The 25,173-nt window shown below is 48.9% G+C and overlaps 1 protein-coding gene across 1 annotated transcript in view; it reads left to right on the top strand.

The window, feature by feature from the left end:
- Window positions 1–24,957, top strand: part of CFAP57 (cilia and flagella associated protein 57) — an 85,636-nt gene extending 60,679 nt beyond the window's left edge. Inside the window, exons 13-22 of the mRNA XM_012649027.1 lie at window positions 427–520; window positions 1,174–1,364; window positions 1,933–2,106; window positions 3,205–3,363; window positions 5,719–5,862; window positions 11,149–11,265; window positions 12,615–12,749; window positions 12,829–12,972; window positions 19,785–19,917; window positions 24,746–24,957. Coding sequence (XP_012504481.1) covers window positions 427–520; window positions 1,174–1,364; window positions 1,933–2,106; window positions 3,205–3,363; window positions 5,719–5,862; window positions 11,149–11,265; window positions 12,615–12,749; window positions 12,829–12,972; window positions 19,785–19,917; window positions 24,746–24,957 — 1,503 coding nt within the window. The remainder of the gene's footprint in view (window positions 1–426; window positions 521–1,173; window positions 1,365–1,932; window positions 2,107–3,204; window positions 3,364–5,718; window positions 5,863–11,148; window positions 11,266–12,614; window positions 12,750–12,828; window positions 12,973–19,784; window positions 19,918–24,745) is intronic.
- The last annotated feature ends 216 nt before the right edge of the window (window positions 24,958–25,173 follow it).

The raw sequence follows: 25,173 nt of genomic DNA, 5'->3' as shown, positions 1-25,173 counted from the left end.
AAAAAAAAAAAAAGAATAAAGAAATAAAAAGAAAAAGAAAAGAAAAAAAGAAAACACTTCCTTAGACACTTACACATTAACATACTCGAGGATTAAGGTGCCAACAATGTTCGGCAACAGAGGAGTTGAATGAATCCCCACTTTTTCACCCAGAAATCCATTTGATACATGTCCAAAACTGAACTCACCACTGACAAACCCGTTTAGAAGCAAGGATATAAAGAGGGAAGGTACGGAAATTTTAGAGCAGAATATAATGTAAACAGAAAGTGATAGTGTGGTTGGTGCTTCATGGAATAAAAATGGTACAAAATAAGGGCTTGAGAAATGTTTGTGAGTGAAGGAGGATATTACCTGTAAAATTAATTCTTGCCCTAGTAGTGCTTTCAGCAGATGTGTAGAAATGAGAAAGTGTGACTGTTTCAGGTCTTAAGAACAGAAAAAGAGAAGCAGGATATATTCCACCGTGAGCGCATGGAAGACCTCCTAGACAAACAGAGCCGGGAACTGCAAGACCTGGGTGAGCCCATAAGTAAAGGCCTGGGGGAAGAGGGTGGTGGGCTAGGGTTGGAAGAGGAGGTGGGTCATGGGAAAACATTTGGGAGTCCCCCAGACATGGTGGAAGTCCCAGGGAATATGGCTTTGTCTAAAAACGGGCTACATTTATCCCCTGGAGTCACCTTGGTTTTCACTGCTGTGTATTTACTCATTCATTAGCACATGCTAAACACCTACTGCTTGAGAGTAGGAGATACAGAAAAGTTCAGGGTTGGGGCCCGACAGACTTACCTGATGTCCCAGACTCACCACTTACTTGCTCCATGCTCTAGAGCGTCACTTAACTTTACTGAAACTCAGTTTGCTCTTCTGTAAATTGGGGATACTGACACTTGTTTTCTACCCTCAGGACATTCTTCTTGGCCCTGAGCCCCCAAACACCACTTTGTGCTTTTCTGGAAACCTTCTGCCTGGAGGGGGAAGGGAGGGAGTTTGGCTTCCTGAAGCAGTGATGGGGTGCAGGCAGGGGAGGAAGCCGGGCAGGCTTTTGAATCTCAGCTCTGGAGACAGCTGCTCCAGCTGGTGCTGGAAGGAATGGGGAAGCGCCCCAGGCTCTTGGGCGGCCGGGGGACTCGTGCTGCTTGTACCTTAAATACCTTCCTTGCCTCTCTCCAGAATGCTGCAACAACCAAAAGTTGCTTCTAGAATATGAGAAGTACCAGGAGTTGCAGCTCAAGTCCCAGAGGATGCAGGAAGAGTATGAAAAACAGCTTCGGGATAACGATGAGACCAAGAGCCAAGCCCTGGAGGAGCTGACTGAGTTTTACGAGGCGAAACTGCAGGAGAAAACCACCCTTCTGGAAGAGGTGCTACTCACAGGAAGTCACCTGTGCCTCCTTTCAGAGAAAGGGCAGGGTCAATTGGGTTAAGGAGAGGGAGGGCAGAATTAGAGACCCGCTCATTCATTCAGATCTTCATTGCGTGGCTGCTGGGCGCCAGGCTGTGTTGTACGCTGGGAATGCGACGGTGGCCCTGGAAGAACTTACGCCTAATGGGAGAGACAGCCGAGTAATGTCACAAATAAATATAAAATTACAACTGCCACAAGTTCTGTGAAGGAAAAATACAGGAAGCCTGGGTGTCTGTGTGAAGAAGGCCAGAGGAGAACAGGGTGTGGGGGTGCGGGGAGTTGGTGAGTGTGGAGCATGAGGCCTCATCTGGTAGGGAAAAGGGGGTGACAGGAAGACAGAGGGACAGACAGGAAGAAGGTGGACAGGTCAAGGGACCCGTGGCCATGGTGTCTGTTTCTGGAATGACAGTGTCTCCCATTCCCTGTGATAGCACTCTGTGCTCATTTCCCCCAAGCCCTGTTGGCACAAAGGTGGCGTGAGTCCCTTCTCCCCTGACCGCACACTCTCCCTGTCCCTGAGCCAGGCCCAGGAAGATGTCAGGCAGCAGCTGCGGGAGTTTGAAGAGACCAAGAAGCAGATTGAAGAAGACGAAGACCGAGAAATCCAAGATATCAAAACCAAGTATGAGAAAAAGCTTCGGGATGAAAAGGAATCGAACCTGCGGCTCAAAGGAGAAACCGGCATCATGAGGAAGAAGGTTACCAGGCTGTTCTCTGAGGGGCCAGGGCGTGGGCGAGGGCAGTATACAGAGAAAGCTGGGGGGCGGGTGGACAGACCGCCCTGGCTGGCCTGGCAGAGGTCCTGCCTGAAGTCCTTGTCTCCAGCAAGCAGGTTAGGAGGGAGCAGTGGCCAGGGCACCTTTAGGCAGAAGGACCCTCACCACGTCCTCTGAAAGGGCAACTGTCTGGGCCTCCCTTCTCTTTCCTTTTCACAGGGCTAGGAGGTTCCCTGTCCACTGACAGACGCTCTCCAGGCTTTCACTTATTGGCAAATAGGATTTAGTCATTGTTCTCAGACCAAAACCCCCAATAGGAATGAAAATAAGATCTCCTGGGGATGAGGTAGATAAAGTCTTAGGCTGGACGTGTCCTTGGGCTCTTGGTGCAGAGTCAGGGATGGCTCCTGTTCAGACTCCATGGGTGGGAGAGGGAGTCGGGGTATAGGATGCTTGGTTTACAAGGTGAGTAAGATATTTTTAGTTCACTGATGGTTGCGGTGAAGGAGGATTCAACTCATTGATCCTTATAGAATTGCCACAGTTTCCCCAAAATATTTAGCCTTAGAGAAGGCTCAATTTCAAAGCAAGCTCAAGTTTCTTCCTATTAGAAATCACACTACTAGTAAATCCAGAGGACAATCATGTCTTCCCTTCTTGGACATGGCTAAGATGGCTCTTCAATTAGAGCCAGTCTCTGTGACCTTGATGGGGCATGCATCCCAACCTTTCAAGGTCAGTGCGGTTGTGGAAGTCTCTGGTCCACTCGGGGTACTGGTCCCCAGAGGCTCTGTGCAGAGACAGCCAGTCCTCACTTCCAGGGAGTGGGCCTAGGTGTTTTGGGACGGAATGCTACATTATCCATTTAGCCTGGAAAATTCCTGAACTGTCCCATATTCTCCAAGCATTCACTCCTGAAAGCCCAGAAATGTTGAGTGCTAGGTGTTTTCAGTTCATAGAAGGTGGCGGTTGAGATCACAGCTGGCCCGTGTTGAGGAGCTTCACATTCGGACAGTTGGTAGGAATGGACATGAGTTCAAAGACTTTGGTGGTCTGTGCCATTGCTGTCTGTTTCTTTAGTTCAGCAGCCTGCAGAAGGAGATTGAAGAGCGAGCCAATGACATTGAGACCCTGAAGGCAGAGCAGGTAAAGCTGCAAGGAGTCATTAAGTCCCTGGAGAAGGACATCCAAAGCCTCAAGCGAGAGATCCAAGAAAGAGATGAGACTATTCAAGACAAGGTGAAGTCCCTCCTCAGCCACAGCCTAGCTGGGCTCAGGCAATGAGGACAGAGCTCAGGGGAGAGAGGGTCCCCAGCTTCCCAGAATGCATTTATTTACCTTGAAGGGGGATGAGTAATCAGTAAAGTGCCTACTGTGTGCTTGGCACTGGGCTACTTGTTGTCAACACAACATATTCAATTCTGCCAGCACCCAAGGGCATGAACAACCCAGGTTATGGCTTAGGAAGCTGAGTTCCAAAAGGCTAAGTATCCTGCTTAAGGTCACACACTTTACAGGTGACAGTCTTAGGTTAAGAACCTGAGTCAGTTGAGTCCAGTGCTCCAGGCATCCTTGGTGACATGTCCCCACGGACTGAGGGCAGCTCACTTGCTGCATTGCCCACGTGTTCCTCCTGGTCAGAGGGGGACTGTCCTGGGGGTGGCCCTATACCTGCTGCCCCAGCAGGCTGGTTCCACATTTTGGAATGCCTTTCACATAAAACGCTCAGAAGACAGACTCGTTGCATTCTGTGGGGCACACAGCTTTATACCCAGACTTTAGTGTCATCCTTCTAAGCACATCCAGACTCCATGCCCTCTGTCATTGCTGCCTTAGGGGTGGAGGACTCGGGCTTCAGCATTAGGCACAGGCACTTCCATTCCCTGACCACAGCTCCTTGGCCACCTTCCCTAAGCCATCATATTCTCACCTATAAAATAGGGATGGTAACCACTTCGAGGGGTCTTGGAAATATTAAATGGGATTGTGCCTGGATATCATACATGAGTATGTATGTATCTGGGCTTTTTTTTTTTTTAAGGGAGGATACAAAGCTCTCTTCAGATTCTCAGAGGGTGTCTTGACAAGAAAGATATTAAGGCCTCCTAACCTGGAAAATCACAGCAGCCTCCTAACTGGCCTAACGGCCTTCCTTCCCACCTACCACCCTGGTTCCCACCACCACACACGGCCAGAGTGCAAGTGTGGCAATGCCACTCACCCACTCAAATCCCTTCGTAGCTCCCCTTGCTCTCGCAGGGGTGAGCACACTTTTTCTGCAAAGGACCAGGTAGTAATAAGTATTTTAGGCTCCACAGGCCATATGGTCTCTGTCTCAGCTAATCAGCTCTGCTGCTGTAGTGTGAAACCACCCATAGACAAAACATGAATGAATGAACTTGGCTATGTTCCGGTAGAAATTTACAAAAATAGATGGGAGGCCAAATCCAGCCCACAGGCTGTAGTTGGCCAACCCCTGGCCGAGGGGATAAATTCTGAACTCTTTAACCCAACTTGAAGACCACTGCCTTGCTTCCCCGAGCTTCACTCTGCCCTCCCCCCAGGAACCACCACTTGACGCTCAAGCCAGTTCTTCTCAGCACCCTCAATACATACTGTGCCTCTGTGCCTTCCTCGTTTGCAACACTTACCACATTTTAGGGTTATGTTTGTTTATACATCTGCTTGCCCAGCTACTGACTTCTCTTAAGGGCAGGAGTATATCGTATTTATATTTGGAATCCCAATACTTGGCAAAAGATCTTTTTTCAGTAAATGTTTGATGGGCAGATAGACCTATGTTCCAATTACTATTTCCATGCAACAAATTACCTTAAGACTTAGTGATTGAAAACAACAACTGTTTTATTATGCTCACAGATTCCGTGGGTCTGGAATTTGGACCGAGTATGACAGATTGGCCTGTCTCTGCCCCTGACATCTAGAGCCTCAGCTGGGAAGGCTGGGGGTGACTCAAAGAGCTGGACACTGGTCAGCATCCAGGGTGGCTTCTTCCATCACATGTCTGACACCTTGGCAGGGATGGCCCAGAGGCTGGGCTCAGCTGGGTCTTTCGACCAGAGTCCCTAATGTGCCCTCCAGCCTGGAGGTCTCAGTGTAGTCAGACTTCTTGCATAGCAGATGGCGTCCCCAGAGCAAGTGTCCCAACATAGCCAAGTAGAAGCTGCTTGGCTTTTTCTGACCTAGCCTTGGAAGCTGCACAGCATCCCTTCTGCTGCCTTCTTTGGGTTACAAGCAAGTCATAAGGCCAGCCAGACGCAAGCGCAGGGAATTAGCTTCCACCTCCTGATGGAGAAGCAGCAAGGTCACATTGTAGAAGAGCTACAGTGTGGGATGGGAGATGCTTTTGAGGCCATCTTTGGAAAATATGGTTGTCCACAAGCTGTATGAATGAGTAGATGAAAGAAGTCCTGGGACAGACACTAAGGAGTCAGTGCTGCCGCCTGGTGGGGAGAGAGTCAGCCTTCATAGCTCCTCAGTCAGGAGAGTCACGGGATTTATGTTCTTTGCCCTGAAGGGGTTTCATATACCAGGGCCTTGTGATGTCTCTCACTCCTTCATCTCATCCCCCAGGAAAAACGAATTTATGATCTGAAAAAGAAAAACCAAGAACTAGAGAAATTCAAGTTTGTGCTTGACTACAAAATAAAGGAGCTGAAAAAGCAAATAGAACCTCGAGAGAATGAGATCAAGGTGATGAAGGAACAGATTCAGGAGGTAAGAAGCCATCTGTAACACCCTGGCTTCTCAGACCCTTGGTCTCCTCTTCCACTGTTGCTAGCTGGCCTGTGGGGGGAACAAAAGGCAGCTCTCCTCACAGCCCCCTCTGCTCCCAAGGTGTCTGCAGCCTCCACTCCGCAGGAGTTCCAGTGGGAAGGCCGTGACCCAACTCAGGGCTCACGTTGTCCAAAAGCGAAATGCTTTTAGATTTAGCTTGCCGGGGGACCCTGGGATGAGCTTTGGCCTTAGCGGTGCCTCAGTGTGCCACGTTCTGTGCCCTCAAAAGGGAGACGGAGCTGTTGGGCCTTTGGCCACTAGAGGGCAGTGTGTACTCAGCCAACAGCTACCACCAGACGGCACGCCCTCTGGTTTGACATTTTTTCTCAAACTGGAAATGTTGGTTGGGGCCCTAGGCAGGCCATGGTGTTTGTACTTCATCTGATAAACAACGAGAGATCATAAGACTCTTGAGCAGGAGAGTGGCATAATTAAGAATATGCTCTGAGAAGCAAACAGGATGAAGGTAGAGGGGAAAGTGATTAGAAGCAAGATCAACTGGACAAGGGTTTCTGAGAGCCCAGTGAGGTACAAGTGTTCCTCTCAGTCCCCTGTGCCCCGTACACATCGCATTTCCTTACCGCGTGTGTTGATCTGTCAGGTGTCAGCCTCCCCTCACGGGGCAGAAAGCAGCTGATGGTGAGGTCTGTGGTTAATCTAAAACTGAATTCTTGATTTTTCCCTCCCCTTTCCTCCAGTTTCCCATTTCTCAGTAAACAGTTACATCACTCATCCAGTTACTTAAGGTAGAAATGTAGTCTTTCTTGATTCTGCCTTCCCTTAACTCCTGTATCCAAATCATCACCAGTGCCTATCTGGTCAATTTCTGAAAGATATCTCAGATCCAACCCTCTTTGTCCCTGCTGCTATCACCCCAGTCCATCCCTCCACCATCTCTCATCTGGACTTGACTCCAGCCTCCAGTCACAGAGGCCAGAGTGAATCCCCAATAGGGTCCCGTCCCACCTAGAATAAAACCCAGAGTATCAGCCCAGACCCTGCGTGATCCGGCCTCCCCACCTCTCCTGCCTCTCCCCTGCTCCAGGCACAGGCTTTCTGGCAGTTCCTACAACAAGCCAGGCTTTTCCATCTCAGGGCCTTTGTGGGGCTGCTCCTCTGCCTGAAATCCCTTCCCCCAGATTGTCACGTGACTGGCTTCTCTGCACCTTTCAGGTCTCAGCTTATATGTCATCTCTTCAAGGAAGCCTTCCCCGACCACCTAGACAAAATAGGTTCCTGCTCTCGCTCCATTTCCTCTAACTGTTTGTGCTGAGCAAGGATAACAGGAACAAGGGTGTCAGAGAACACTGATGACCCAACTAGAGTCGGACGTCCAAGAGCTATGGTGGTGCCAATCTGCTCAGTGAAGCCTTTGCTCTCAGGGAGACCCAGTAAAAAGGCCAGGTGGGGATCAAGCCAGGGCTGGGGTGGCCAGAGAGGGTCCCTGTGGCGATCCCTTTCTCCCAGGCTTCTGGGATGAGGAAGGATACCCCTGGCTGACCACAGAGCAGCCTCCTCTGGTCTTCCTGCCATTCACGAGTGACTTCAGGGCCCAAAGATGACAGGTGTCTTAGTCCATTTGGGCTGCTGTAAAAAAATGCCATAAAATGGGTGATTTATAAACAACAGAAATTTATTGCTCAAAGTTCTGGAGGTTGAGAAGGCCAAGATTAAGGCCCCAGTACATTTGGTGTCGGGCGAGGGCCTGTTCCTCATAGATGGCACTGCTATGTGTCCTCATGTGGCAGAAGGGCAAAAGGGGCTGACAAGGTCCCTCTGGTCCTTCTTGTAAGGGCATTAATCCCATTCAGGAGGGCTCTGCTCCTGTGACCTAATCACCTCCCAGAGGCCCCACCTCCTGATACCATCACCTTGGGGATTAGGTTTCAACGTGTGAATTCTGGGGGGACACACACATTCAGACCACAGCAGCAGCCCAAGGAGATGAGAAAAAGAGTAGAGGCCCCACCCACCTGGAAGGTCAGCATGCCACAGGCCCCTGGAAATCATTGTCCCATTTCTCTGCCCTCATTAGACATATCTGTCAGCTGGATTTAAGGTTGGGTCAGTCATTTGCTAAAGCTCAGCTTAACTTTCCACCCCAACACACCTGGAGGATTATTCACCTTCTCAGGAAGTAACATGCCAACCGCAGCCTTGATTCTTAGCAAGGAATATATTTGCACCTTGGGCCTCTCCTACGCCTACCCATGGTGCCAGTTGCTATCAGGCCTGATATCTGGGCCTGGGTCCTTCCAGAGGCCTCTGACCTTGCTGCTTCCCTCTAGGGGTCATAGACACCTTTGGCCCATCTGCTGTCGGTCTCCTATGGAGTTCCTTTTCCCATGGGAAGGAAGCCTCAAGTAGAGCTGTGACCTCTAATAACACTCCCTGATTCAGGTATTAATACCTCCCCTCACAAACACCATTTGCCAGCTTCTCTCTGATGACTCAAGGGTCCCTCTGTCCTGCCTAGTGGAGAGGTTTCCAGAACCTTGTCCTTTTAGTTTATGCTCATGTATTTATACATCCAGGGCAGGGTTTTCTCAACCTTGGCAGTACTAATATTTGGGGATGGATAATTCTGTATCGTGGATGTTCTGTCCCATGCATTGTGGGATATTCAGCAGCATCCCTGGTCGCTAGCCACTAGATGCCAGTAGCACCCCCACCTAAGGTGTTACAGCCAAAATTATTTGCAATGATATATTTCTTAAACTAGGTTGTGAATACATGGATGCTCATTGAATGTTTACCCTTTATGTCTTGCCTATACATTTATATCATTTTATGTATTAAATATTTAATAATAGAAATAAAAATACTAAGTAAAATTTTAAAAAAGTCTCCAGGCATCGCCAAATGTCTCCTTGGGGGCAAAATACTTCTGCCTACCCCACTGAAAATCCCTGAGTGTGATGAAAAGCACATGGAAAAGTCGACGTATTTCCACACTAGGAGAAGGGTACTTGCTCCCACACACTACTCTAGTCTTTTGGCTGTGCAGCCAGCTCCTCAAATTTGACATGTTTCACAATTTTTCTATAAAATGGATTACTTTTATTCTTAGAGTAGTTTGAGGCTTTGCCTAGGGGGAAGAAAGAGCAGCAGTAAATAATACACTCTGTATCTTTTCCATTCTAACCTAATCTGTCACTGGTGATTCAAGATTGTAGAGAAAGAAGCACAGTTAGCTGTAAGCACTTAGTCATGACCTTCAGGAGCCCTGCAAACTGGAGAAGCCTTTTTTCTCTCTTCCAGCTGCCATTTCCTCGGTCTGGGACACTATCTCCTCTCTCAGGCCATAGTGCCAGTCTCTTGACTGGTCTAGCTGGCTCCAGCCTTGCTCTTTCCAGTAGAACCTCTGCATCAGGCCCTCCAACATGCAAATTAGATCAGGCCACTCCTGGTACAATCCTTCAGTGACTCCCTGTGCTTTCAAGACAAAGGCCAGACCTCTCGCCATTCAAGCCTCTGCCCTTGGATCCCACATGACCTACCTCAGCCACCTTCCCCCGCTCTTCTCCTCTCCCCTCTTCCTCACATGCCCCCTCCCACAGCCACCCTGAACCACTGTAGCTACAGAGATGCCTAGGCTTCCCATGCCTCTAGTCCTCTCTGTGTAGGCTCTTCTCTCTGCCTGGAATTCTCTTTCCCCATTTGTCCTCTAACACTAATTCTTCCTACAAAAAACAGCTGAAATATCACTTCTTTGGGTGCTGCCTGCTCACCTCCTCTGTGTACACACAGGGTGCTGTCTACCTCAACCACAGACAATGTGTATCTTGTTCCACCTTAACTTCTGGTTTCTTTCTTGTCCTAGACCTGAGGCCTCTGGAAGACAGAAATTACCTCGTATTCAGTTTTATATCCCCAAGCCTACGACAGCTTGGCAGCCCTTTCTAATAGGCACATTCTTTCTTTAGCTGTGCAAATACCCACACTTGATGTGTATCCAAGTGCCCAAGCCAAGGTGGCTCTACATAGCTCCGCCAACACTACCTATTTATCTCAGCAGGTCATTTCAGGCCTTCTCATAACCTTCACTATTGCTCCCCTTTGCCCACCACACTTGTCATTCATTCATTCATTCATTCATCAAATATATATTGAGTACACCCTTTATGCAAGGCATTGGGTCAAAGGGCTATTCTATCTATACAAAATGCTTCCAGTAATGAGGAAAACATTCTTCTTAAAGCTACCCCTTCATGTCCAGAACGTGGATGTGGCTCATTAGGGCATACCCCAGTAGGTTGCCAAGACCCTCAAAATTTAAGCAAAGGACCTGGGATAGATTAGGGGGGAAACTCTGTCCAGTCATGAAAAAAAACAGTGAACTCTCCCATTCCCCTAGAGCAGTCAGCGAACCTCCCTGTTAACAGGAATACTATGTGCACCAGATTTCATGTGTAAATCAAACATCACTTCTTTGCTTTGTGCAGGAATTAAGTCAACTGAAAGCTCACACATGGCTAGTCTCATCTTAAATCAGATGTTCCAGTTGTCATTCCTATGCCTTTGGTTAATACAAATGCCACAATAAATTTTAAAATCTTTCAGAAGCTCACTAGTGGTTCCTTATTTTTCTTTTGAAGATGGGACACTCCTCGGTTTTACTTTTTAAGACTTTTTCAGCAGAATGATGAGGCTGGGATTCCTTCTCAGCCCCCTTTCCTGTTTTATGCCTTAGAGCAGGATGCCTACATACCTGCCACTCCCTCAAAACTTTCTGCTTTAGAGTCAGCTCCAGACTTTCTGCTCTACAATGACTTGTGGCCCCAGGGGGTCAAGATTCACTTTTACAACCTCACAAAGCAGGTGAGGAAGGTGCTTCTCTGGAGAACCCTGCCTCATGTTAGAGTTGAGGTTCCAGTGCCTGTGCGTTAGCCATTTATAAGGAATTCAGGCAGAGAAAGTAATCAGCATGGTGGAAGAAAAGGGTAAGTGACTAGGAGGGAAGACTTCCCAGCCTGGCCATTGAACCACATGGTCCTATTTGGACTGGGCCATTGAATCCCAGTCCTAGGAGTGGGGATATTTGAGGATGGCAAGGAGTAAGAAGAAAGGCTTTGATCCAGAGAATACATGTTGGAACTATTAATGGAAAAAATAAATGCCCTGGTATCAGGGGAAACGTTCCCACCAAAAGACTTCAGCTCTCAAATATAATTTTCATTCTCTTAACTTTCTTGTTATTGACTCTTTTTCCCTTGTCCTCTACAGATGGAAACTGAACTGGAGTGTTTCCATAAGCAGAACACGCAACTGGAGCTGAACATCACGGAATTGTGGCAGAAATTAAGAGCCACTGATCAGGAGATGCGCAGAGAGCAACAGAAGGTGTGAGGGTTTTCTTGGATTCGGGATCTGGCGCCTGTCTGCAGCGGGCAGCTGGCTTCTAAGAGACAGAGCCAGCCATTGCAAAGATACAATTTTAACTCACATTCCTCACTTGCTCACAGCCCTGCCTGATTGCGGGCCCACATACATGTACGTGACTGAAGCCATTTGGGACTATTATAATACCTGGCTTTGGGTAAGGTGATCATGGTGTGGGAAGCCAGTTTCCCAGGAGCATTTGGCTTGTTTGGCTTAGGAAAGAACATGCTCAGAGAGGTCATTTGTAGTCACTGGTTTAAGGCTTTAGTTACCAAAAAATTGCTGAGGCTAGGAGAGCCTCAAAGATCATCTATTCCAGGCTCTTTATGTTACAAATAAGGAGAGTAAAGTCAGAGAAATAAGGAGGTTAAGAAACTTCACCCAGCAACCATGGCCAGCTGTACACACAGAGCCAGCACTGGAAATGCAGTCTTCTCAGCCTAGACCCTCGCTCGCCTGTGCTCTTGTCCCCTAGCACAGGCCACTCCATAACATGTGTTGGATCAGATTGGATTTTTCCATCCCCCTGCGTTAGGCATCAGCTCTGTACAAGGTAACACTGGAAGCTGCAGAGCTGCAAACATGAGTGGATAGAGATCCTGCCCTTCTCCCGCTGAAGAGGCAGGTAATGACGCCCAATAATGCACAATAATGGTGTTGCAAGGTGGAAACTGACATAATATGTAGAAAGGGCTATGGAAGCAAAGGAAAGAGAGACTCTCTCCAGGCCAGGGCGTCGGAGAGGTGGGTAAGAGCCACGTGCAGAGGGGGAGCCAGCCTGAGTGTGCAGAGGAACCAATGCGCAGGCTGTGTGATTTGTTCCCTGCCCGCTCACGCCCTGCTCCAGGGTGTCGGGAAGAATACACACTGGGTAAGCTAATAAGGGGGATGTGGAAGCCCTGGCCAGGAATCTGTGAGAGAAATGGTGCCATCTATCTTGGCTCTAAAGGAATATGGGCGACGACATGAGCTCCCTTTCATCTTTTAAGGCCTGTGGTCCTGAAAGGAATCCAGAGCCAACAAAGGAGCCCATCTGTGTGTCTTAGGATGAAGTGCACCATAGGCTGTTCAGGCCGGGTGCCCAGGCCGGGTGCCCAGTCCAGGACAGATGCACGAGAGTTTTGGTGCCTCCACCTCTCAGCTGTGTGCCCATCTAGGTCTCTATGCCCTGCATGGCCCCTGGCAGTCAGTTGTAAGTCCCACATAACATGTCTCTTGTCCTTTCCTGTGCTGTTAGCCTCTGCCTGAAGCCCCTGCCCCTCCACCTGGGAGCACCCTACAGTGCCAGAAGGAAATGTCTCTGATTGCAGGAGCGGGACTTGGAAGCTCTGGTCAGACGGTTCAAGACAGACCTTCACAATTGCGTGGCCTACATCCAGGAACCGCGGCTGCTGAAGGAGAAGGTCCGTGGTCTCTTTGTGAAGTACGTGCAGCGCGCAGACATGGTGAGCTCAGCCTCCCCTCCTGCCCCACCTGCCCTCCTGGGTCCGCCCGCCCTCGCTGAGTATCCCCTCGGCCCATCAGGTGGAGATCGCAGGCCTGAACACAGACCTGCAGCAGGAGTATGCCCGGCAGCGGGAGCACCTGGAGAGGAACCTGGCCACGCTCAAGAAGAAGGTGGTCAAGGAGGGCGAGCTGCACCGCACCGACTACGTCCGCATCATGCAGGTACCTGCGCACTGCCCTCCGCTCCCTTGGCGGCCGAGCCATAGGAGAGGACAGGGCTTGTTGAGGGTCCCTCTGAGACATATGGGACCTGGGAGCTTGCCCTAAGACTTTCTTTTGGCTTTTGGCTCCTCTCCTCTGGCCCCCCACAGCTTGTGCTGGCTGTGACCATGGCCTAGAGCCCACCAAGGAGGTTTTCTAGGCACCTCCATGCCCCACCAATTCCCCACTCACTTCACCGGGCACCCTGTTCCTTTTGTCCATCCCGTCTTTATCCAAAGCGTGCCTGCATCCTGCCTCACTCCCCTCATGGCCCCTGGTCCTTCCAGGCTTTCATCCATGTCTCTGTAGCTCTCTGAGTCACTCTCCCCCTTCTTCTCTCCTCTGTTTCCGACTCTCATTTCACATTACTTTGTTTGCTGCTTTGTATCCTGCTATTCATGTCACGTGGCCCTGCTGGAACATACCATTCTCTGGCTGCCCCATCTGACTTTTCTGGTGCCTCGGGTCCCTACTCTTATCTCTTGGGTCCCAGCCATGCCACCTGGAGTTGGCCTGACTGATTTAATGAGCTCTTCATACCCACCTCCCAGGATCCTTCCTCGGCTGTCACTGTCAAGAGCCTGACCCCATTCCTGCCGCCTCTACTTACGCACATTAGCAGGACTGCCAGTCGGGATTCTTCTGCCAGATTTCTATTTGAGTATCAGTATCGTCTGAGGCAATTAATGTGAATTAATATCAAAAGAGAACATCAGAATCACATTTATAAAGCACATACCTTTTTATGTTCACATTTCTTTAATGCCATAATTAAAATACTGGAATAGAGACAGGTTGCAGTCGGATTAAAACAAACCAGTTCCCAGCTTGGCCAGTTCGCACACAGCCGGGCAGAGCACACTGTGATTCAGGCCAGACCCAGGCACAGCTGGCCTCATGCCATCTTACCACCAGCACCCACTGAAAAGCAGCCCAGTTCATCTAACCATTGCCCTACTCCAGGCCACAAAAGCAGCCGGAGGCCTGGAGACAGGAGTGGATCAACTGCTGGAGCCCTTAGGCACCAGCGGCCACACCAGCGGCCACACACAGAGCCTTTGCTAAGGGCCTCAAGTGCCCAGAGCATGGAGAGCCCCAGGCTCTGGAGGACAGCGAGTGGGGCAGTAGGACCAGGGTGACAACAGAAGCAGTTGTCAATGGTGACCACACTGAGCGCCCCTCTGTGCTCTGCCACCAGAGCACAGGGACTGGGTCCCTCTCTCCATGCCAAGCGGATGCCCAAAGCAAATGTCCGTCCTAGGAAAAGGAAGAGAAGGAAAGAAGTGATTACTGCAGCTAGCCAGAGGGTGCAGTCATCAGCAGGAGGCTGCTGGGGATGAGCGTCTTATCCTCTTTTGCTCCCCCATCTGCTAGAGGGTGTGGGCCAGGGTGGGGGTGGGGAGCAGAGGAGACCCAGGCAGAGGGGCCATCAACAAAGGAAACCCCTGGAAGGGTGTTTTCTCCAGGAGCATTGTAAGCCCGTGTGCTGTGGAGTCCCGTGGCTCCAAAGAACTGACTGGCAACTGCAGGGAGCAAGAAGGAGGCCCAGGGGGGCAGGAGTCTGGGTCCCCACCCCTTCAACCAGAGAGAGACTCCTTGCTGATTACAGTGGGCTCTGTGTAAGATTTTGTTTGCAGAAAGTTTGGAAGATTTTTAAAAAGGAAAAACTCTCGACACCACTGTTCTGGGTGCTTCCCAGCCAGAGTGGTGGGAAGAGAGGGGGCCTGTCATGGTGCAGACCCCGGTTTTCCTGCTTCAACCACTCATCTGCCAGGAGACCCTGCGTAGACTCCTGAACACCTGCAGGAGCTGCCCTCCTTATCTGTAAAATGGGGAAGAAAACACCAACCTGGAGCGGGGGATTACTGCGAGATCAGATGAGATGACCAATGCAAAGCACGAGGCACCGGTCCAGTACAGAACAGGTGCTCAGAAAAATGTGGTGTCTCTCACCTTCTTCCAAGAAAAGGGCCTATTCAAGATCCAAGGTAGAGGAAGCCAGGCGTGGTAGCTCATGCTGTACTCTCAGCTACTCAGGAGGCTGAGGCAGGAGGATCACTTGAACCCAGGAATTCAAACCTGCAGTGAGCTGTGATCAGCCAGTGCACTCCAGCCTGGGTGACGGAGTGAGACCCTGTCTGTAGGGGGAAAAAAAGATCCAAGGTAGAAATCCAGTGGGAGAGCTCAGAGCCAAAATCACAGAATAGCTGGGGTGCATGTGGCCTGGGGGAGGGAAGGGGACAGCACAGCTGATCCCAGACCCCAGCTGGTGGCCAGGACTGATGATGCCTTGGTGGGTGTTGTTCAGGAGTTGGCTGGAGCCGCAATCTGCAGGCACCAGGTCCCTGGTACTTCAATCCAGAAAGGCTGAGGAAGGCCAGGGCAGACATGGCGTCAGAAAATAAGGTCACTGTCTCATCTGTATATTCAGATAGGAGCTCAGGGCCTCCCCACCCATTCCTCAGCACACTTGCAGATATGAAAATAAGAGTTGCTATGAAATACAAACATCTAGGACACACATTTTATTCATTCAATACACATTTTTTGACACAGCAAGCTCTGTGTCAGCCACGGAGGATTCCAAGATGAATGTGATAGTGTTCCTACCCTCCAGGAGTTCATCATAGGTAACTTGGACCAGATACAAGTAACTACTGCTCAATTCAGTGTGTGCAGTGCTGTAGGTCCGTCACAGAAGTGGGGTTCAGTTATGCCTTGGGGACCCAGAAGGTTCCTGAGGGGAATGGCATTTGAGCTGGGCCTTGAAGGGTGAGCAGAAGGTGATCGTGGAACAACCAGGGGACGAGCCTTTCAGGCAGAGAGAACACAGAGAAGAGCGAGGCCTGTGGGGTGTCTGGAGTCCCGTGGGGTCCACAGACCTGAGCTGATTGCAGGGCATGGGGCAGGGAGCAGAGCCCACTGGGGTGGGAGGGAGCTGAGGGTCAGGTTGAAAAGCCATGCCAAGAAGCACAGTTTATCCTGTACACAGGTGTCGCCGTAGGTTTCTTAGTAGGTAGAGGTATTTCTTTGTTTCAAAAAGATTAACTCAGTTGGCAAGGCACAGGACTGGTGGGGAAAGAGGTAGGTGGCAGGCAAAGCATTAGGAGATAACTGTGGACTGTCTGGTCAAGGGTGGATGAGAGGGCTTGGAAGGGGAAAGTGGCGACGTCAAAAGGCATTTCAGAGTAGAAACAGTGCACAGAAATGTCAGGTTAGATATGGGAGGAGGGCTGAAAGAAAAGTGGAGAAGGATTCCAGGATGGCTTATTTGTGCAGTTAGGCAGATGGTGATCCCACTAACTGTGGGTTCCAGAAAGACGCCACTGATGCAAGGATTCCAAGTTCATGGACTAAATCTGTTGCCTGCTTTTTCCACACTGTGAGACTCCGCCGTATTTTTAAAGGCATCAACTCAGGCCATGCCAGTAGGGGGTGCTGTGGGCATTCCTTTCCCCCTCTGCCTGCTGTGGCTGTGAAAGATCTGCTAGGGACATCAGTCAGCTCCAAAGGCCACAGGCGGTTCTGGACAGCTCACCATAGGCTCTTTGTTTAGGAAGCTTTTTACGTAAACAGACCTCAGTGTCCACCGCCAGTCTCACATTACCCAAGACATGGCACTTGATAGACCCAGGTCAGAGTTTCCCTGTAGCCGAGTAGCTGGATGGGGTCTGGAGGATTGGAGGGGCTTTTGGAGGTTGTCCTGACCAGGGAGGGATCAGGAACAGGAGGCTCCACAGGCCATTGGGTTCACATTGGATTCACATTTTTAATTCACGAAGCACATACAGTTGATGTCAATGTGACCTCTGGGCCCCTAGGAACATAGCCACTCAGAAAACATTTTTGGGGAAGCCAGACTTGTCCTTCCTGGAAGCGTCTTTGGCCTTTACATCACAGCACATGTGAGGCTGTGAGATATTAGAATGGAGGGAACATAAATGGGAGCTGAGAAAATAGAGTCTGGGCGGCAGTGGACATAGAGGAGCAGGGCGCTCTGGAGGTAGACACAACCCGATTCCAACGCCAGCTCCACCATGTGTGCACAGCCTCACTTTCCTCGTACGGCCATTGGAAGCATGAGGTAGGTAATATGTGCAAACTGCTCAATACGTTGCAGGGATCCAGTCAACCCGTGCAGTTATGATTACTCTTGTTGTTATTATTATCATTAAGTTTTTATTTTTGAGACAGAGTCTCACTCTGTTACCCGGGCTAGAGTGCCATGGCATCAGCCTAGCTCACAGCAACCTCAAACTCCTGGGCTCAAGCAATCCTTCTGCCTCACTCGAGTAGCTGGGACTACAGGCATGCGCCACCATGTCCGGCTAATTTTTTCTATATATTTTTAGTTGTCCAGCTGATTTCTTTCTATTTTTTTGGTAGAGACGGGGTCTCGCTCTTGCTCAGGCTGGTCTGAACTCCTGAGCTCAAATGATCCACCCGGCTTGGCCTCCCAGAGTGCTAGGATTACAGGCGTGAGCCACCACGCCCAGCCTATCATTAAGCTTTTAGGGTCTTAAGTTCTGCTGCTGCCTCTTCGCTCTAGGCCTGGAATTCTTTTCTCCATCCCTTGGCTCCCCTGGGAGCCTTCTTCACACTGGCTTGGGCGCCTGCTTCAGACTCGGCATCTCTCCACACTGGAGCCAAGCAGGACCTCTCATGTCCGGCACAATGACCAGGGTGTAGTAAACTTTTGGGACCTGGTTATTTTTTTTTTTAAATGAGTGAACAGAACAAGGGAATCAGGCTGCCTTGAGCCGTGGGCCGCCATCACAGTCTAATAAGGATTGAGTCATGCCCTGGAGGCCGATTTGGGTTTGGTCGCATTATGAGGGTGTCAAAGGCTGGCAGTGGGGTTGGAACAGGCGTCCACTCCACAAAGTGCCAGGAGCCAGGAATCCCAATCTCAGGGACAGTGGCAGGGAGCCTAGAGGAACAGGGAAACACTGGGGCAGGGCTCCATCTGGGACCATTGCAGATTCAGCTCAGACACAAAATCTATGGGACTTAGCAGCAAAATGGTTAGAGATGAAAAAGAAGAGGAAGTAACTTAAGATGTGAACTAAGAGGACTTGCACATGGTGCTAGGGTTAGGGTTAGGGTTCACTAAAACTCTGAAGGTATAGATCTGTGCTTAGATGAAGAGCCTCTACAGGGAAGGGATCTGTTGGGGTGTCTCCAGCTCAGCCCCTGCTCCCTGCTGGGCTCCGCAGGCACATAACAGAGAACAGCTCGTCGCAGCTCAGTGAGGACAGTGATTAATGTCATCCTGTTCTCTGGGATCTGACCCCGTATACTGTTTTGTATAGATTTGGCCTGCATTTGCTTTTCTGGTACTCAGACCCTCCAGGGCTTTGCTACTCAAAGTGTGGTCTGGCCAGCGGACCAGCAGCAGCATCTCTTGGGAGCTGGTTAGATTTGCAGAATCCCAGGACCCATTCCAGACCTACTGGGTCAGAGCTCAGTCTAACAAGACGCTCGGTCATATACAAGGCACTGCTGTAGACAAGCTGATTACTGAGGCTGTGGGCTTTAAAAGCAAAGTGGCCAGTCTCTCTGCGCCCATCCGTGGTGACAGGGATTCTTCCATGGTGCCGCCTTAGGGCACTTGTGCTGAGTGTGAAATGGAGGGCAGAGATTTGAGATGGGGGAAAAGAAGAGAAGAGACCGTTTGGTCCCAGAGCGTGGAACCACCCCCGCTACCCCCTCCGCCATCTGGCCTCCAGCAAACTTCACCTTCACTCCTCTCTCCTCCCCTCTTCTCCCTTCACGGAACTGCTGCAGGGCCCCCAGCTGTGGCATACATCTGTGCCTATGCTTCTGCTGTCCAGTTTTCTGGGACACCCTTTGCTTTCTCCTTGGTACCTCCTTCAAGTCTCAGCCCAGGGATCAGTTCCTAGGAATGCACTCTGGTCATTAGGCAGAGCTAAGTGCCTGCCCTCTGTGCCCCGTCACAGCAAGGACCACCATACTAAGCTGTGTCCATATCCCCCACCAAACTGTAAACTCCTCAGGAGCAGGGCCTAGGACTTACTCTGTGCATACCCTAGGATCAGCACAGAGCATGCATAATACCAGGTGCCTACATAGTAAGTATTTATTGGATGGATATGTGGATGGATGGATAAATATTCGTTCAATACAAATAATAAGAGAAGTGAAATTCCAATGGATGTAGCAAATCTTAATTCTCTATTTACTTTTCTGTGTTACTAAACAGCATGCTGCTGAGGGCAAACCATGTCTGCATTCCAAGAACTTATCAGATACCTATAATGTGGGTTCGACGAATGAATAAAAAAACGAATAACATACAGCACAGTATTTAAGAGCTCTGGAGCCAGACTGTTGGGGTTGGAATCCCGGCTCTGCCACTTGCTAGCTATGTAATTGGGGCAAGTTGCATAACCTCTTTGTGTCTCAGTTTCCTCCTCTGTAAAACCGATTGTAATAGAATCTAGCCATAGGGTTATTTTGACACTTAATGTAAAAGGTGCTTAGAAGAGCATTGTTGCTGCTGTTGATGCTGGCAACAGCATGGATAGATGGGAATGGTGCTGAGTCCACCTGAAGGCAAGTTGGCTGGTACATCGAGAGGCTGGGCAATGAGCTGGAATGAAGGCTCAGACCCCAACACAGGATCCGTAGAGTTAACCTGGGACCAGACCCAACCCTGCCCATTCCCCACACCCTCAGCCCCAGGAGGTCATGCCCTGTCCCACTGATCTCTCATCCATACATACCTCCTCTCTCTTCCTTCTTTTCTGCAGGAAAATGTCTCTCTGATCAAGGAAATTAATGAGCTCCGCAGGGAACTGAAGTTCACTCGCTCCCAAGTCTATGACCTTGAAGCAGCTCTGAAACTGTCCAAGAAAATCCGACCACAAGAAGTTCTAGACTCAGGTAATGTCACCAGTGGCCAGAGGAGATGGGCATTGGGATCAAGGGACCAATGGCAGCCATGAGCAGGTCTCCCTTTGGCTTCCCCTATCGCAGGTCACATGCACCCGTGGCCTTCTAGCAGGCTTTCCATGCCACATGCCTGCTCTCTAAAGGATCTGTGAGGACCTTTCTACATTCAAACACACACAGGTCCCCTGTCTGAAATCCTTGGGGTTAGCTATGGTTCAAAATTCAGAATCTTTCAGATTTTAGAAAGAGCATACTATATATAACATAACTTCCCCAGAGAGGTCTGGGGCAGTGCTCTGAAATCAAACACTTTCGTATTTCTGTAGTGACATATGAATATTCACACTAAGCTTCCTGAATTTCAAAAAGTGTTCCCTTTTTAGATCTTTTTGAATTTTAGAATTGTGAATAAGGGATTGTGAACCTGTACAATTTAAATGAAGACAAAAAGAAAGATGAGAAACTATTTAAAGGGAGAGGGGAAAGAATTACATAAATATTAAATGAGGTAGTTACTGCAATTAACTATCCTAAAGTTTCTCTGAATTTCTGACAGCCAAGGCGAAAAAGGAAACAAAGAAATATGATAGTTTATATAGTTTTCATTGTATGGCAAAGGAAGCTTTTTTTTTCTGGAGAAACAAACCTTTTCCTGGCACTAAATTCTCTGAGAAACCTATCACTTGGATCCTTAGGAAAGGAATGTCGAATAACAGTGGACAGTCATGTAACTACAGGTTTTCGGGCAATAAAGAAACATTCTTCATTCTTCGAGTATCTACTTCTCATCTGAACAGTCAATAAAAACCAAGAGTATAAGGCACTTCTGTGGAAAATTAAGCCAACATAGTTCCAGTATTTTGTTTTCTGGTGGTTCACATTCAGGATTAAAGATTAGAGACCTTGATGAATAGAAACATCCCACAGCTATGGATTGGATCTTTCAAATGTCAGGTGTCTCCTGTACTATGGTTATGTAAGATATTAGCACTGGGGGAGGTGGTCGGGGGTACCCAGGGACTCTGTACTATTTTTGCAACTTCTTATTAGTCTTACACTCCATAACTATATATATTTAATTACAAAATTAAATATATATATGTTTATAATTTTGTTGTCTCACGTGCCCTTTTGGTTAGGGTTGAAGTTGAGACAAGAGGAATACCTGAGTGGCAATATTTAGGTCCACAGGACTGACATGAGAGCATAGCACGTGTTATAAAGTCTGAGATACTTGACTTGTTAGAGGTTGAAACCATCCTTTCTTGGAAATAAAGTACAAATGTGCTTGTGAACAATTGCAGGACTTCTTTTTAAAAAATGTTTCAAATATGCCCAAGCATCCTAACAAATACTCAATTGGGACCCCCTCAGGATGCTGTATGTTATAGCCAGATTCTTCATATTATTATTATTATGGAAATTTCCAGACATGCAAAAATTGAGGGAAAAGTCTAATGAATTCCCATGAATCCATTCCCCAACTTCAACAAGTATATCAGCTTCTGTCACTCTTATTTCATCAGTAACCCCCCACCCACTTATTTCCTCCAACACCCACCATGGGTTATTTTGAAGCAAACTAAACATCATATCATTATTTTACTCAAGGAAAATTTCATTTTACTCAAGGAAGATTTCATTTGAAACAATTGAAGACAAGTATAACCAACTGTCTACCTTGATCTTAAAAAAGCAAAGTCTGACCTCTGATTTTGAGCATGAGTCAACCAAGACAAGAAAGCTCAAAATATGCAGGTTGTTTAAGGAATTGACCAGTTCTGTTGGTTCTTAAGAATTCTTTGTCTGAACAAGAGAAGTTGTCATGCCCAAACCACTATTTTAGTTTTAGCAGCATTTATATTAAGTTTCCATATATGTGACAATTAACAGATCTAATAGAATATACCTGCTTGTTTTTCAGTTATTAAAACTATATCATTAGAACTTCTGATTGAATATGGATAGCTGAAAACCCACTAAGATGGCATAAATACACCATAAAAACATAGAGAACAAGAAAGGAAATGAGACACAAAATTTGGAAAGCTGGAAAAATGGATGGATTAATAACTGACTTCATAGATCAGAGAAACCAGAATCCTAAACCAGAAGCTAGAGTGGGGAACCTAGAAGAAACCTGACATACACCACAAAACCCTCAAAAGGCTTGGGAATTATGAGGAGCAGTTATCTCTGGAAGCAGAAATAAAGGTGGGGCTGAAATCAGGAAAGAAAATCTGTTTAAGAAGCTGTTAAACTGGGTGCAGTGGCTCATACCTGTAATCCTAGCACTTTGGGAGGCTGAGGCAGGAGGATTGCTTGAGCCCAGGAGTTCAAGACCAGCCTGGGCAAAATAGGGAGACCTTCTCTCTACTAAAAATAAAAAAATTCGTGGGTGTGGTGATGCACACCTGTAGTCCCAGCTACTCAGGTGGCCGAGGCAGGGGGATCACTTGAGCCCAGAATGTGAGGTTGCAATGAGCTGTGATGACGCCACTGCACTCTACACTCTAGCCCAAGCAACAGAGAGAGACTGTCTCAAAAAAACAAAAAGAAGAAGAAGCTGCTGTTAGATCCAATACAATGGCTAAAAATAGACCCACATCATGAAATTTCGGAATACCAGAGTACAAAGATAAAAATCTTCCAAACTTCTAAAGGGGATAGGGGAAGTTTTCATACAGAGGATCAATAATCCCAATTACAAAATACAAAATCAACAAATAAAAAACAGTTGCATTTTTTATACACTAACAATGTACAATCCAAAAAGGAAATTAAGAAAACAATTGCATTTACAATTGCATCAAAAAAATGAAATACTTAGGAATAAACTTAACCAAGGAGGCAAAATACTGAAAACTACAAAACATTCCTGAAAGAAATTAGACACTGATAAATGGAAAGACATTCTGTGTTCATGGATTGGAAGACTTAGTATTGTTAATATGTCAGTACTACCCAAAGCAATCTACAGATTCAGTGCAATCCCTATCAAAATCTCAATGACATTTTTGCAGAAACAGAAAAATCCATTGTAAAATTCATAAGGAATCCTAAGGTAGTCTGAATAGCCACAATAATCTTGATAAAGAAGAATAAAATTGGAGACCAGGCGTGGTGGCTCATGCCTGTAATCCTAGCACTCTGTGAGGCCCAGGCAGGAGGATAGCTTGAGGCCAGGAGTTCGAGACCAGCCTGAGCAAGGGCAAGACCTGGTCTCTACTAAAAATAGAAAAAATTAGCTGGGCATGGTGGTGCGCACCTGTAGTCCCAGCTACTTGGGAGGCTGAGGCAGGAGGATTGCTTGAGTCCAGGAGTTTGAGGTTGCTGTGAGCTGTGATAATGCCACTGTACTCTATCCTGAACAGCAGAGCAAAGCCCTGTCTCCAAAAAAAAAGAAAAAAAAGATCAAGAGCCTAGAAACTGCAGAAAAGGAGAAAAGAAGAGTCAAGGAGCAAAAGGCAAAAAGAGAAGGGTCCAGGCTTCTCCTGGGAAGGTGGACAGGATGAGCTGAGTGCTCTTTGAATGCTGAGCTGTTAGACCAGTCGGAGGCCCAAGGCAGGGCTGATCACTTGCTCTTTGAAACTCTCTTCCTTGGCCTCCACCACCTGCTCTTTTCCAGTTTTTCCTCCAGACGCATAAGGCTGGCAGTGGGCAGGAGAAAGTCTCCCCTTGCACTGAGAGATGTCGGACGATGTCAGAAAATTGCGGATGGTTTCTTGGTGAAGGAGATGGCAGTGCCATCTGTCAAGAGTGAGGGCGAGGAGGTAGAACAGGGGTCGAAGTTTGGAGCTGCCATTGTGACGAACAGGAGGGTTTGCCAATCGTGGAAATAGAGCCTGTTGGGCTGGAGCCCAGGAATCTCAGTTTTTGTGGCAGCGCACCACGGCCTGAGGTGGCAGTGGAGACACCGAAGGGGTGGGGTGGGCATCTCAGGTCTGGGCGACACAGGGCACACGGGACAGGAGGACCAGGCAGCTGGAACACTGAGGGGCCATCAGGAAGACGGAGGAGGAAGCTCCCCGTGAGTCCCACTGGCCAGAAAAGGGAGTGACCCTAAAAGGAACCCATCTGGTAGGTAAGAAATGGAGCCGTCCAGGAAGAAGGGGTGTCAATTCCACGAGAGCTCTTGTGTGTTGAGCACAAGGCAGTTAGAGAGGGTGTGGCCAGAGAATGGAGTACAATGCTGGAATGAAAGATCTAGAAGATGGGGATCCAGGTGGTGATGAGGGAGGGGAAGCCACAGGAGCAGATGCTGACACAGCGTGGAGGCCAAGGCCATTACTGCTGGAAGCTCAGCGTGCAAGGCCAGGGGACCTGGTGACCCCTGGACGCTGGTGGACACTGATTTGCCCAGGATGACAGCAGCACCTGAGACAGGGAGGATGATTCAGCCAAGGAACATCATTAGTGGGTTCACGCCGGCAGGGGTGTCTGTCTGCAGGAGCAGGGGTTTTACAAGAGGAGGACTAGTGGTTTGGAAGCCAACACAGGTCAACAGGAGAGTGCCACCCTCCCCGAGGCATGTGGAGCGGGAGACAGGGCCATGGGGAGGGCCTCAGGGCAGGTGGATTCTCGGGCTCAGGGGCTGGGCTGGGTCATGTTCCCCATTCACCTCAGCACTCGGGAGCATGTCTCTTCATTTGTCCATCTCTGCTAGAAATGAAGTGGTTTATCTCTGTGTTTAGCATCTGGGATTGTCTGCCCCATGGTAGGTGCCCAATAAATGTTTGAGGAGGCGGGGAGGGAGTACGGGAAAACAGGCAGCCATCCAGTGAATAAGCCTGCCTTGGTCCTGCTCTGTCCCTTACAGTGCCCAGCAAGGACAAGCTCAGCATCGCCCCCACCGTGAGACTGAACGAGCAGGAAGAAACAGGGAGAATCATCGAAATGCAACGCCTGGAAATCCAGCGCCTGAGAGACCAGATTCAGGAGCAGGAGCAGGTCCCCGGCTTCCACACCCTCGCTGGAACCCGGCTTCCTTCCCTCAGCTCAGAGGTGGACTTCGGGGTGCAGACCAAGTGACCCCTCTGCTGAGCCATGTGCCGCCACAGCCAGAAGCAGCACCGCGTGCCTGCAGCAGGAGTCCCTGGAGTCCCTGCAGCACCGACCCCACCCAACTCTCTCGCCCTCGGGAGTCTGGGACACAGTCGGAATAAAGGTGTTTGCCCACACCTTGTCCAACTTCTGCTTCGCTGAGGGCCAGGGCAGGGAGGGGAAGTGGGGAGCCTGAAAACTGGG

This window comes from Propithecus coquereli, unplaced genomic scaffold (assembly GCF_000956105.1).
Source record: "Propithecus coquereli isolate 6110/MARCELLA unplaced genomic scaffold, Pcoq_1.0 Scaffold299, whole genome shotgun sequence".
Lineage (NCBI taxonomy): Eukaryota > Metazoa > Chordata > Mammalia > Primates > Indriidae > Propithecus > Propithecus coquereli.
The sequence above is the reverse complement of the archived record's forward strand: the minus strand, read 5'-3'. Positions and strand labels throughout refer to the sequence as shown.